We start from the raw sequence: 15,222 nt of genomic DNA, 5'->3' as shown, positions 1-15,222 counted from the left end.
GAGAAGAAAGCCGCTGAATTTGACAGGTGACCGGAAGCTGTCTGCAGCTCCGGAAGAGGCGGGACGTATGATGTATTGTGGGAATTGTATTTCTGCTGGGAGGAGGAGGATTGTGAGAGTGGAGAGTGTTCTGAGTTCTGTTTCGCCTCTCTAAGCACTTATTTTTTTCAGGTATGTTCACTTGCTAGTAGTGTCTATATTTTATGAAGTTTGGTTATTCAATACGTTTATTAATGTATTCAGTTTGTGAGTTTATTTCTTTTTCACGTTAAGTACCCTTTTGTAGTGGAGGTTTTCTCAGTGAGGCACTAAAAGCATCACGATACCAACCCCCTCCAGTATGTATTGGGATGAAATCAGAACTGGTTCAACTGGATCCTGGTGACCCGGAGCTGTTTTCGTGTTTTATGCATATAAAAGTGCCTTTGCCACTAAGAATTATTTTTAAGGCTGGAGATGCATAATCCTGGCCGCAAACTGCTTCTGTTTTCAGGATAACCAACATAAAAGATTTGTTTGGTTTAAGCACCAAGTTACTTTCAGCTTAGTACTGAAAACCAAATTCATTTTGTAGTTTTCAAGGACGGAAGCTGTGCACTCCTGCTTTAAAGCAATACAACCCCTAGATTCCTCAAAATGCTATAAAAACGCATGGATAATGTCCACGCTAAGAAAAAGAGAGAGAGAGAGAGAGACTATCTATAAGGCTGTCATAGTAGTCAAGTATTTATATCTCTATAGGAGGACCATCTAATAGCTGGAGGTGAGGTGTTGGTGGTGGATTAGGGGCCAGTTTTTCATGCAGAGTGAGACGTAGGAACAGAACAGTGAAGATTTGACTTCATTTGGATTGAGGAAAGTCTCACAAAGATAACATTTCTACTATGTTCTCTCACCCTAGCTTGAGGACTCTATATAACAGGGTACTATCAAGCTAGGGCGAGATAACTTAGTCTCACAAAGATGAAATTTTGTACTTTCCTCACTCCAAATGATGTCAAATCTTAACCAAGGTGTACTGTGCTGTTCGTACGTCTCACTCTGAATGAAAAACTGGCCTCTAAACCCTAAACCACCACCTCACCTTGAGCTATTAGATGGCCTTCCTATAGGCATATAAATTGTTGCACACTGTGAGGGCCTCTCCAGAGGCTGACTGGCGCTCTCTCTCTCTCTCAGAAATGTCTGAAATGCAATTTGAAAAATTTATTGTGAATTGAGTTAAGGCAGTTTTAGTCATATCGCACAGCTTAACACCAGGAAAAAATGGTGTAGTATTTTTCAGGTAAAACTGTGTGATAGCATGCGTTATGCTATTGTACGGTGCGATATTGCCCCTGATTTTCATAAATCCTGCCCTTTCCCAAATTTTGCATTCGCACCATGCGCTAGCGTTATCACATTTTGATGAATGACCCTGCAAGTTAGTTTGGTTCGCGGTATTATTTTCCCTTGTTTAAAACATTATAGAAAACTTGCAAGACCTGGAAGCTAATTTTGAAAAGGAAATATCCCAGAGAGTTTTTCTTTGAAAATTTGGGACCAGAAAAGGCCATGGTAAATTTTGTACCACTGTCACTGAATTCCTGCACATACTTTACCATCCCTGCACCCGGCCCCCCCCCCCCCCCCCCCCACCCCTTTTTGAAGTGGAGAAAAGAATATTTGTGGCATTTCATGCTGTGCATACTTCTGGCTACTGGGGAGACAGCATTTTTGGCCTGAGGAATTGGCCTGGCTGTCAGCTGCACATGCAGATTTCTTGGAAAACTCCTTGATTCAATGTAAAACCCTTTGTTTTCAGTTATTTTATTTTTACTGGGAATTTCACCATTCATTACAGGAACAAAAACTACATTAACTCCAAAACAATCATTTTTTTCAGGTTTTTTTTTTGTTCTTGTTGTAATAAACACTGATAAATTACTGTGAAAAATAAAATAAAAACTGAAATTGAAGGTCCCTAACTCTGTCATCAGGGACCAGCTGAGTTAGTAATGGTTTTGACAGAAAAATAAAAATACAACTGCATAGATACAATAGGGACAACCCCAGTTTATGCAGTCTTCAGCTTCTTGTGAGAAGTTCTCCTCTTTATTACTGATTTATTTTTCTTTCATGCATTCCCCAGTGCTACCCAAAGAGACAATAGCAGAATCAGGGCAGAAGACCACAAGCCAGATATAGGAGACGTGAAACGTTTCCCTGCAGAAACACCAAAAGGAGAGGGGGAGGAAGCAATGGAGGCTGCTCTGCTGCAGAAGAAGGTGCTGGAATATGAGAAGTTCATCAGTGAAGTGCTGCAGAGAGACTTGAGGTAAGGAGAATGATCCTCCTAATATTGTATTTTGTAGATTATAGAGCCTGTCACCTCTAGGTCACTGGTTTCAGGGGAATGGATGGGCTCAGAAAATTAAAACAGAGATACAGATTTGAAGAGACTGGATGGGTTCAGGGGATTGCCACAGGGATACAGAACCTGTCACTTCTAGGTCTTTGGTTTGAAGAGACTGGATGGGTTCAGGGGATTGCCACAGGGATACAGAACCTGTCACTTCTAGGTCTTTGGTTTGAAGAGACTGGATGGGTTCAGGGGATTGCCACAGGGATACAGAACCTGTCACTTCTAGGTCCTTGGTTTGAAGAGACTGGATGGGTTCAGGGGATTGCCACAGGGATACAGAACCTGTCACTTCTAGGTCTTTGGTTTGAAGAGACTGGATGGGTTCAGGGGATTGCCACAGGGATACAGAACCTGTCACTTCTAGGTCTTTGGTTTGAAGAGACTGGATGGGTTCAGGGGATTGCCACAGGGATATAGAACCTGTCACTTCTAGGTCTTTGGTTTGAAGAGACTGGATGGGTTCAGGGGATTGCCACAGGGATACAGAACCTGTCACGCCTAGGTATTTGGTTTGAAGAGACTGGATGGGTTCAGGGGATTGCCACAGGGATACAGAACCTGTCACTCCTAGGTCTTTGGTTTGAAGAGACTGGATGGGTTCAGGGGATTGCCACAGGGATACAGAACCTGTCACTTCTAGGTCCTTGGTTTGAAGAGACTGGATGGGTTCAGGGGATTGCCACAGGGATACAGAACCTGTTACTTCTAGGTCTTTGGTTTGAAGAGACTGGATGGGTTCAGGGGATTGCCACAGGGATACAGAATCTGTCACTTATAGGTCTTTGGTTTGAAGAGACTGGATGGGTTCAGGGGATTGCCACAGGGATACAGAACCTGTCACTCCTAGGTTTTTGGTTTGAAGAGACTGGATGGGTTCAGGGGATTGCCACAGGGATACAGAACCTGTCACTTATAGGTCTTTGGTTTGAAGAGACAGGATGGGTTCAGGGGATTGCCACAGGGATACAGAACCTGTCACTTCTAGGTCCTTGGTTTGAAGAGACTGGATGGGTTCAGGGGATTGCCACAGGGATACAGAATCTGTCACTTATAGGTCTTTGGTTTGAAGAGACTGGATGGGTTCAGGGGATTGCCACAGGGATACAGAACCTGTCACTTATAGGTCTTTGGTTTGAAGAGACTGGATGGGTTCAGGGGATTGCCACAGGGATACAGAACCTGTCACTTATAGGTCTTTGGTTTGAAGAGACTGGATGGGTTCAGGGGATTGCCACAGGGATACAGAACCTGTCACCTTGAGATCACTATTTTCAGGGGACTGGATGACTCGGGGGATTGGCATAGGGATACAGAACCTTCCTCCCAGTTTTGCTGCTGCAGTTTCAATTTTACCTTCTTTGTCTTCTTGTTTTATTTCCCTAGTAAAGTTCTGGAACAGAGGGATGAAATTTATAAGACAATAGCTCAGTACCTGCAGTTAAAGAATACCATTGAACGCTTACAGGTAAGCATCATAAGAACATAAGAAATGCCATACTAGGTCATACCAAGGGTCCATCAAGCCCAGTATCCTGTTTCTGACAGTGGCCAATCCAAGTCACAAGTACCTGGCAAGTACCCAAACATTAGATAGATCACAAGCTACTATTGCTTATTAATTACCGTAATTACTGCCTATAGGAAGAAAATTCCATACAGCAAATCTTTGATGTTCTCATTCCTGGCCTCCCAAAACTCTCAAACTCCTATGTGAACCAAACAATGTTTCTGAAGTATGCAGCTGCATTCTTGGGGGGAAAAGGGCACTGTCAAAGGTTCACTTCCACAGGGGAGCATCATGCTGAATCTGGGTGCTGCAACTCTGGAAAGAAAAAAATGACCCTTCAAATGAGCAGTGGTGCTCTCTATATATTTTTTAACCACCATGCTGAGTGCTGAGGCTGTTTGGAATAGTTGGCCTTTATTGGTTCCCTGTACGTACCGGGATCAGTCCAGACTGTGGGTTATGCCTTCCTTCCAGCAGATGGAGACAGAGAAAAACTTGAAGGACACCCCCTCTTAACCTGGTATGCCATCTTCATCTCTTCAGTATTTCTCTGTCTTCAACAGATGGAGGTGGTGCAAACCCTTCAGTCTTGCCCTGATCTTGGGGTTGAGACAGTCTCTTACCAAAAAAATAAAAATAAATAGTAATTTCAGAATCAAGCAGGACAAACCATAACCTCACAGGGGTAGGCAGGTCCTGGTGAGACCATCCCCACTGGTAGCAGGTTTGAGAAGCTGGGGTTGATGACTCTACAAGGCGCCTTGGGGGGATTACCAGTGGTCTGGTCCCTCCCCCCTTCTTTCTTACCCCACCCCCTGGTCCAGATTAAAAAAAAAAACAAAAAAAAAACTAAAGGAGCAGCCTGTCGGCCTTCTCTGCAGTTTTTTGTTTTTTTTTTTTGCTGGCTGCTGCAGCGGCTGCGTACCTTTTTAAGGGCCTGGGTTGTTTTCGGCCAGTTTGTTTTTTTTTTTCATCTGCCACTCGAGTCCCTTCGCAGTCGCATCTTCTCCGGTGCCTCCCTGTTCTCCCCGATGCCGCATCAATCCAGATGCATTGCCTGCGGAAAGACAGCTTCGCGCCTCTGCTGTGCAGGCCTCTGCACCCGGTGCCTCTCCAGGGGCGATGGTAGCTCGATTAGGGGAGCGGGGTGATCCACTATCGTTTTCATTCTGCAGAAAATTCTCAAGTGGACAGCATTCACGTTGCATATGGAAGTACTCCCTCCATGTACATAAGTTCCAGAAGTTATGCAGTTTTTTCATTAGGTGGTTTATATAGCCATTGGTTCTTATGTTGAGGGTTTATGATATGTTTCATTCTGCTATGGTATGGATTATACTGAAGGATCGCAGGTGGCACCCCAGTGTAAGAGGGGGTGCCTTTCAGCTTTTTTTCTCTTGACTCCATCTGTTGGAAGGGAGATGCAACCCAGCGGTCTCGACTGATCCTTGGTACTACAGAAACGAAAATTAGCAGGTAAGACCCAATTTTCCTTTGTTCTCCATCTTCAGTGTGGAATGAGCAAGAAGAGAAGGGCTTAAATTGCAACTGGAAGATTTTGGTTAGATGATAGGATGGACTTTGTAATTGAGAGTAGTCTAGCACTGGAACAAGTTTTCCAGAAAAGGGGTGGAATCTCGATCACTGGAAATTTTTAAAAACCAAGTTAAGACGTATAGCTACCTAACATGGCGTAGATACAGTGAATCCTATTGGAAGCAGGAGAATGGAATAGATGATCTCTTGAGATTCCTTCCAGCCTCATATTTCTGTGATTCAGAATGATCTCTCTGTCTCCTTCCCTGCTCCCCCCATCCTCCAGCCCTCCAAACAAGAAACTTATCTGAGTATGCTTTTCTGTTACTTTCTTGGCAGGAGTTGGATGACAAAGCTCTGAAGACAGAAGTGGACCTGGGCTGTAACTTCTTTGTCTGTGCAGAAGTGTACGTATCCACTTCCCAGACCAGTGACCTACTTATCTCAATGTGTTCCATTGATTGCCCCTTGGAGCCAAAATCCATACACCAATCCCTTTTGAGCGTACAGCCCCACCACATAGTTGCACATGCTCTAGATTCTTTGAAGATTGCAATACTTTTTTATTTTATTTTATTTTTATCATTTTCATACATATATAAGTAATAAACTCTTCCTTTCAGTAAAAATCAAGGAGCAAAAGTAAACATCAATAAACCAATAAATATTTCAATACATTGCTTATTTCAACAATGACATATCCAAACAAAAAGCTCAATAGAAATTTCATATAACTCTAGAAGAACCCCTAATAACATACTTATTTCAAATACTTCTTACTCCCTTGTATAAAGCTAATAGTGCTGAGGAGGGATGAAACTATCGTGAGAACTATGAAGAATATATATAATCATGTAACAGGCTTAACGTACCATCTGCCTCATTTTTTACATTATCTTCACAGACTTAGATGTTTATTAGGGATTGGGAAGTTATATTCCTGGCATAAATAAATGACTTTAACTGTTCTGGGAGGAAAAATATAAAGGAATCATTTTGTGAACGGACTAAGCATTTCATGAGTATCTTAATGAAAAGGAATACCCAAGAGAGATTATCTGAGGCTTAAGATTGAGAAATTCTCGCCTTCTCTCCTGAGTAACTTGGGTGAAATCTGGGTAAATTCGAATCTCTTGAGAGAGAAAGCTGGTAGAAATATATTTAAAATAACTCTGCATTATTTTTGACTTACATCATGCTCATTATGAAGAGTTACCAACAAAGTGGCACGTTCATATTCTTCCTCAGCTGAGCTTTCTAGGAATTGAGTCAAATTCTCCAAATTAGAATATTAGCCGGGGTTGCCAAGAAAACCATTTTGCTAACAGTTGGTAACTTTGAATATTCAAACTTCAAAATTTCTTTCAAGTATTTTTTAAAAGTTTTATATCTGAATCTTCCCTCAGAACTTTGGGAAAATTTAATAGGCGTAGATTCAAACGCCTATTATAATTTTCAAGATGTTCCAGCCTCCTATTGGCATTACTAAAGTCCTTAATTAACCTTGCGTTACATTCAAAATTCTTTATATTTGTCGATTCAATTTTTTCAACTTGAGCTTTGAACTCTGCTGCTTGCTTCTCCACCTTCTCCTCCAAGGAAACAATTTTAGTCTTTAAACGCCTCATTTGTGTCCCTTGGTCCCTAAATGAGTGGCCTAGCCCAGCCACCAAGTCCCACAATGCATCAAGTGTTACAACTGCAGGCTTCACAGTTATCTGGAAGGACTCGCCCTCTGCTTCCAAGAGGGCAGAGTCCTCCTCCTCCACGGCTGTTCTGGGCACACACACCGCTCCTTCTCGCGGTTTAGGAGCTCAGCTCGACGTCGAGGAGAGAAGAAAAGCTCCCACATCCGCTTCGACGGACTTCACTGCTCGCTGAGAAGAGGGGTATAGACCGGACAAACCCTCACTCTGGCCCCCACCATCCGAAGCCACTCGAGCAACGTCATCACTCAGTGCCGCGGGGAAGAGGGAGGGACCAGCCGATCTCGGGGCCTGCGGCGATTGAAGATCTAGGGGGCTTAGATTCACTTCCCCTGGTAGAACTGCCGCTCCCTTGGCAGACTCCACAGCAGGGAATTCACCTCCCTGGACCGAGGCAGTGGCTGGTCCGAAGGAAGTTATTAATCGCTGTCCAGAGGGTAACTCAGCTTCGGTAGGGTAAGAGTGCACCTTACCCTTCCTTTCGCTGGCATCTTTTAGGAAACTTTTTTTTATCAATAAAGAGAGTGTTCCTCTGACCTGCCTTATGCCGCCATCTTGTCCCCCTTGAAATACATTTTTATTGGATCAAAATAATTATCCCCAAAATAATGAAGGGCATGAGCGTTCAAGGATCACATGGATCTCATCTCCTACTATGAGAGCAAAGTTGAAGGAAGTAAGTGTGTGTGTGTGTGTGTATGTGTATATATATATCTCCCCAAAGCAGTACAATAGAGAGGAAATGAACACTTCCTTTCTACCACAACTTGTTAAAGGAAGATTGTCATCCTCCCTTTGTTTTTTGTCATATCTGTAGAAGAGACCAATATAAGCTTTTGATAATTTTTATATCGATAGGTTAAAAAAATGTTACAGGCTACAGAGCATTCATTTTTGCTGTAATCAAAGGAATGCTGAGATTTTGTGTCCTTAATAACTAAGGTCCTACTTAAATTCTAATTTTACAGAATTTGCAGATCCCACAATGTTAGACCTCTACTGTAATTTAAATAGGGCCTTACAGAAAACACTTGTATTGACTTTTTGGAAAAATTCTAGAGCCTGTTCCATTGCTATTATTGAATCGGTGGTGCACAGTTGTTCATAGCTAAACTCAGCACAGCAGCTGTGCAGGCATCTGACAGAGTAGGGTCATAGTACCTGGGTGCTATTGTGAGCATAGTGGATGGAAGAGGAGGTGCCAGTGGTATCTTTGCCCAAAGAGCTGGATGAGTATCGGCTGCAGCGGAGAGTGAGACATGGTATCTAGGGCTGCAGTTATTAGCATGGAATGTGAGCTGTGGGGTGACTATGTAGATTGGTTCTAGGCTGGCCACCTGCATCTTGCTGGTAGTGCTGCCACTGTAGCCCCTGCCCGCTGGAGGACAATATAGCATCTGCTGCCTCAAAGCTGAGGCGGGCCACCGAAAAGACCCTCAAGCCAAACTGAGTCAGAGTAGTTGTGGAGCTGTGTGGTCAGCTAGGGTAGGTCATGCCACTGGGATAAGTGTAGAGTAGCTGGATTTTGGGTGCTGTGGAGGAAAATGTGTACTGCCCCCTTATCAGGAGTGTGGTTTTTGGTTTGGACCCTCTTTTCCCTCCCTCATAATACATTTGATGTCTGCGGCCAGTTACTTGCATGGAACATGTCTGGTCCTGCAGCAGTGCAGGCTGAGTTTAAAATGAATTGAGTTAAAATGTATTGATATTTAGTTAGTGTGCTTAGCATGACTGCCACACCTTTTTAGTGGTTAGAGCAGCAGGATGAGAACCAGGGAAACCGGGATTCAAATCCCACTGATTCCCCTTGTGACCTTGAGCAAGTCAATTTACCCTCTATTGCCTCAGGTGCAAACTTAGATTGTGAGCTCAACAGAACAGGGAACTACCTACTGTACTTAATGCAACTTTCCTTATGCTCAGGTTTGGAAAAGGTGAGTAATTAAATCAGTTTGGATAAGTAAAAACAGCCTGCTTTTACTGAGCATGTATATTTAATTAATATGGGAAGCAACTTTCACCACCATAAATTCAGGAACAATATTTAAAGCCAGCCAAGTAAGGTTTAATATAAATAGTTATGTGGTTGTAATAAATATGATTTTCAATATTTAGTTAATAACAGAAGCAATTAGCCTTCAGTGTACTAAGTATCCACTGTTTCTCTCCGAGAGCACGCGGGATGGCAGTCTTCACAGATGGTGCTTGGCATAGAAATCTGATTTCAAAGTTTCTAGAAACTTTGAGGATGCCTTACAGGGTAACTGTAGCTTGCTATATTGCCAGCAATCAATGTGGGGGCCTCTTCAGTCTCCTCTTTTTTTTGTGGTGCCCACAGGTTGCGGTTCTTTGTCTCTCCTGCTGTTAGGGAATTTTCTGCTTCCTGAGAATGCAAGAATCATCTTTTACAGGGCTCTGCAGTCTTGTTCTTTTTTCTGTGGTCACCTAGGTAAATGTTTTGGTCTTTTAATAAGCTTCTTTCTTTCTTTTTCGGCGGCCACATAGTGCACCAGCATCAGTGCATCAAGGCGCTATCAGTTGGACTTTAGTCAAGTGATTTGATTTCACTGCCCTTACAAGAGAAGGCCAGCGCCTTCAACAAATGTCCCCTATGCAAAAAGTTCATATCTATTGCAGATCCCCCATGATAGATGTGTCTTGCCTGGGGGCTGACTGTAATGGCTGGGAGTATCCCCTGTTTGCAACTGTGACCCCCTCGAGGGCATCAGTTTTGGCTTGAGCTCATGGAAAAGCAATTCAAGATGCATAAATCCGGCCAAAAGACATAGAAGAACCTGGCAGCTGCATCAAACACTGGCAGTGCATTGACCATCGGGAGGGCATCAGGCCCCCCTCAACATCAAGCACCAGAAAGGACCATAGGGACAGACCATTGTCTGTTTTCTCACAGTTGCAGAAAGTGAAGGGTTTGGCCTTTTCAGTTCCAGCATCACAAATCTCTGGCATGCATTTGATAAAGGCCAAGAAGCATCCTCATTGGTCTCTGTTGATTGTATGATACTGGGTGCAGGCACATTCTGGTGGCAGCCTTGAATCCCCCATAGCATATCTGTGGTGAGGAGAATTTATCCATGGTGCAATCCTTGGAATAACATCAGTCTCCAAGAGTCCAGGTGTCAGCTACTAATGTACCTCAAGTAGATGTGGCCTCCTCTTCTGCTTTCTGGGCTGTGTTGGCATTGGCAATCTTTGTGAAGGAGCTGGATAGGAAAATCTAGGAGGCTTTGGACTGGAAGATGCAGAGCATTGGTGCCCTAGTATCAATGGCATTGGTGCCCGTGGAACTGGACATCTAGCTGATACCGGAATCACTGCTAACACCTGGTGGAATAGCACAGATACTAGTTACCGCTGCTCCAATGTGATTTTTGGACCATAGGGTGAACAAACGTCAAGATGCAAGAGTTTCTTTGTCTAGGGCCCAACAAACAAGCACTTCCATCTCTGAAACCTTGTCTGATGGCCAAGAGAGATCCATGTCCCTGACCTACCACTTGGGCTCAGTCTTGGAATATTCATGTGGATATGGCTATGGATCTGAAGGCTTCTCTGATCAAAAAGGGTCAACAGATCTTCCCTCTGACCCTTCCTCTCCACAGGAAGGAGAAAGTCTCCTTCCAAGGACCTCACCTTTGCTGGATTTATCTAGAGAATGATGGATGCCATTCTGTTTACATTGCAAGAGGAAGAATCCATAACAAAGATGCTGGACATTCTCCAATTTGTGGAGCCACTTAAAGTATATCATTGCAGCCCCAGTCCATGAAATCCTTCAGGAGGTACAGATGAGGATGTGGAATAGTTTCCTCCCTGTAACTCTAGTGAACAAGAAGTCAGACACAATATTTTATGTCCAAAAAGATCCAAGATTTGAGAAGCAGCAGCTGACTTACCAATTGGTGGTTGAATCCACTCTTAAGAAAGCCAAGACTACCAGAACCCATTTCTCGATGCCTCCAGTGAAGTATTCTCATACCCTGAACTTACTTGGGAGAGAGGTTTTTCAGGAAGCTATGCTCTGTGCCCACATACGGTAGTATTCTATCAGCTCTTCATGGACCAGTATATACGGGACTTTCTGAACAAAGTGAATGAAGTGGCAGTGCAGCTTTCTCAAAAGCATCATGACGACTTTAAAGCACAGGGGACAAGAGCATGGTGTGTGGGAAAACACATGGTCCGGTCAATCATTGATGTTTTCAAGAGAGCGTTGAGTCTCTACAATGGGTAGTGACCCCTGCAGACTCACCTGGCTGTGGGCTTCAGACCTTTGGCCAGATGTCCAAGAAAGACCTATAATGTTAACCTCAAAAAATGAGACCTTGCAGATCCCCCCTGCATATACTAAAAAAAAAAACAAAAACCAATCGGAAAGTTATGTTAGTGTAATGTGTACTGGTGTCCGGTAGCACTCGTGAATGTAATAACCATATTTCAGTTATAATAGTGTTTACCATTTTTAATTTAAAAGTGCAAAGTGGGATGCCTCTCAAAGAAAATTAATAAAATAGAAACTTTTTTTTTTTATGTCTTTAGTCTTTGACTTGTATATTGCTCTTGAAAATTATGTCAATACGCTCCCTCGATGTTACTCTCCTTAATGATCAACCCAACTCACTTATGTTGATATTTATAAAAGTGTCTGTACTTATCTTAATTCAATGCAGTTTTAAACTGTCTCTGGTTGTATATGATGACATTAAACGTACGTTGGGGCTGTCTGCCCAACATCGGCCATGTTTCGACAAAAACTGTCTGTTTCTGGGACTTAGGAGAGTTGTATAAAATGTAAGCCAAAGATTTAACGATCCACATACCCCAGAATCACATTACCTTATGCTTATGTATTTACTCAAGTAGAGTCAAAATTCTCTCTCATCGCCATTGATGTTATCTGACGGCATCTATGTCATCTTTAGAGTTTAAAAACCTCTATGGAACCAGTCACCCTAATGTATTCAAAGTGAGGCTGTGACGTAATTAAAGGCCTTTTGTTTGAAAGCGGACCTGACGCTTACTTGGAGTTTCCTAACACGTCCGCTCTGAAGTTTTTCTACTTCCTATCACGTCCGTTGTTCTTCTCAAGATGTGGAAAATGCAATGTTTGTCAATTCATGCACCAAGGACAATCTCTGGATATTCCAGGATGCCGTCCATTTTATTTTCGTCAACATCTCACATGTGTTTCTGAAAATGTAATATATGCACTTTGGTGCCCATGTAACTTAGTGTACATTGGGAAAACAACACGCAAGTTTAAGATTCGTGTACAAGAACACCTTAGCCGCATTAAAACACATCGGGCGGATTTTAAATGCCCTGCGCGTGTAAATGTGGCTGGATTTACGCCCGCAGGGCCCTCGCGTGCCAGCGCACCTATTTTGCATAGGCCGCCAGCACGCGCAGAGCCCTGGGACGCGCGTAAGTCTCGGGGCTTTCTAAAAGGGGCGTGTTGGGGGCGCGTCTAAAATGACATGGCGTTTCGGGGGCGTGATGCAGCGTTGCGGGGGCGGGCCTGTGGGCGTGGCGCCAGCCTCCGGAGCAGCCCCCGGGTCGGGTGATCGCGCGCCAGCAGCCCGCTGGCGTGTGTAGATTTACGTCTGCTTTTAGCAGGCGTAAATCATGAAACAAAGGTAAGGGGGTGGTTTAGATAGGGCCGGGGGTGGGTAAGGGAGGGGAAGGTGGGGAGAGGGCGAAGGAAAGTTCCCTCCGAGGCCGCTCCGAAATCGGAGCGGCCTCGGAGGGAACAGGCAGCGCACGCTGGGCTCGGCGCACGCAGGTTGCACAAATGTGCACCCCCTTGCGCGCGCCGACCCCGGATTTTATAAGATAGGCGCGGCTACGCGCCTATCTTATAAAATCCAGCGTACTTTTGTTCGCGCAAATTTAGAAAATCTACCCCAAAGGGAAGAAGTGCCTCTCGTTGAACACTGGCAGACGGCTACACATCAAATACAAGATCTTACTGCAGCAGCACTTTTCCAACTTTCTTGCCCTCCATGCGGAGGCGACTGTAGTTTGAAATTAATTCAGATGGAACAGAGATTCATTTTTTTCTTGGAATACCGTGTTTCCAAATGGTTTGAATCACAAAATAGATTGGTCTGTATTTTATTAATTCGGTAAGCCAAATTAGGAGGACTATGGACATGAGATCAAAACTTTGTCATTTTTATTCTACATCAGACAAATATATCGATGTGGAGATTATAGACTATATATAGTCAGATGTAGATACATATTAACATTGTTTGTGCTAAAAAGAAAAAAAAATTTCAGATTATTCCTTCAGACACTTTCAAGAATTTACATACAGACGTTTCAGAAAACACGTGTGAACATTTTGAGTAGAAGAACGGACGTGATAGGAAATAGAAAAACTTCAGAGCTGATGTGTTAGGAAACTCCAAGTAAGCATCGGGTCCGCTTTCAAACAAAAGGCCTTTAATTACTTCGCAGCCTCACTTTGAATGCATTAGGGTGATTGGTTCTTTAGAGTTTAAAAACCTCTATGGATAATATAGATGCCGCCCGATAACAGCAATGGCGATGAGAGAGAATTTTGACTCTACTTGAGTAAGTACATAAGCATAAGGTAATGTGATTCTGCGATAGGTGGATCGTTAAATCTTTGGCTTGCATTTGATACAGCTCTCCTAAGTCCCAGAAACAGACAGTTTTTGTCAAAACACGGCTGATGTCGGGCTTATGTAGAATTTCATCATATATAATGAGAGACAGTTTTAAATTGCATTACATTAAAATAAGTACAGAGACTTTTTTATAAATATTAACATAAGTGAGTTGGGTTGATCATTAAGGAGCGTAACATCGAGGGAGAGTATTGACATAATTTTCAAGAGTTAACGTACAAGTCAAAGACTAAAGACAGTAATAAAATAGAAAAAAAATGTTTTTATTTTCTTTGAGACATCACACTTTGCACATATAATAGTGTGTACCATTTTAAATTTAAAACTGTTATAACCGAAATACGGTGTTTACATTCACGAGTGCTACCGGACACCAGTACACATTACACTAACATAATTCCCCGATAGGTCTTTCTTGAAAAGCAGCCAATAGACATGCCCTGCAATGAGGAGTTTCTCCGAGGTCCATATTCAGCACCACTTAGCCAGATAAGTCTGACCTTTATCTGGCTAAGTAGCACCATTTTAATATTCAGCCATGTTCAGCGGCTACCACTTAGCTGACTAAGTAGGGGATGTGGATGGGGGCGTTCCAGGCAGAATTATTTATTTATTCAGCTAATTTTTCTGGTTAAGTGCCAATATTCATCTTATCTGGCTAAATTAGCTGGATAAGTTAGACCTATTATTGAACAGTTCTAAAGTTAGCCGGATAAACTTATCCGGCTCTTAGATAGTCAGGTATATTCAGCAGTCCGGTCATGCCACTGAATATCCAGGCCAAGTTAGCTGGATATGTTCATCTGGCTAACTTGTTCAGCCATATAGAGGCTGAATTTGGATTGTTTTAGAGATAAGGTCAAGGAAGCAGTGGCTCAGATTAAAGACCACTGTGTGACACCTCAGACCCTCTCTACTGCCCATCTAGACTCACTCTCCTCAATCAGAAGGTTCTTGAGAAGAGGCAGAGGAGATGTTTTACTCCACCCCCATGATCCCATCAGCAGCAGGGTCCTTGTGCTCGCCTTCAGCAACAGAGGACCTAAAACCACAATCTGCACCCCAGCCAAACCCTGAGATGGGGTTTTGACTGGATCATAGAGAGCATAGCCAAGATCCCAGTACCCATTCCAGAAGACCGTCCTGTCAAAGGCAGGCTAAGTTTTTATGTAAAACGATGGCACAAAATAGATTTGGACATTTGGGTCCTTAGTATAACAAGAAAAGAGTACAGACCACAATTATTGGACACCCCTTCAAGTTGTCTATCGAAACCTGCTTAATTGGTATCTCACCATCAGGAACTGCTGCATATGGGAGCTCTCCTCCTCTTAGAGGCCAATCCAGTTGAGCCTGTACCACCATGGGGGAGAGAGGATGGGGATTTTACTATTA

At 43.2% G+C, this 15,222-nt stretch overlaps 1 protein-coding gene across 2 annotated transcripts in view; it reads left to right on the top strand.

The window, feature by feature from the left end:
- The first annotated feature begins 9 nt into the window (after positions 1-9).
- UXT (ubiquitously expressed prefoldin like chaperone) overlaps positions 10-15,222 on the top strand; it is a 41,787-nt gene continuing 26,574 nt past the window's right edge. For both annotated transcript variants that reach the window (XM_029611946.1, XM_029611937.1), the window contains exons 1-4: positions 10-171; positions 2,132-2,317; positions 3,788-3,869; positions 5,787-5,854. In XM_029611946.1, coding sequence (XP_029467806.1) covers positions 2,241-2,317; positions 3,788-3,869; positions 5,787-5,854 — 227 coding nt within the window. In that variant the 5' untranslated portion in view covers positions 10-171; positions 2,132-2,240. The remainder of the gene's footprint in view (positions 172-2,131; positions 2,318-3,787; positions 3,870-5,786; positions 5,855-15,222) is intronic.

Source organism: Rhinatrema bivittatum, chromosome 1, assembly GCF_901001135.1.
Source record: "Rhinatrema bivittatum chromosome 1, aRhiBiv1.1, whole genome shotgun sequence".
In the NCBI taxonomy this organism is placed as follows: Eukaryota; Metazoa; Chordata; class Amphibia; order Gymnophiona; family Rhinatrematidae; genus Rhinatrema; species Rhinatrema bivittatum.
The sequence above is the reverse complement of the archived record's forward strand: the minus strand, read 5'-3'. Positions and strand labels throughout refer to the sequence as shown.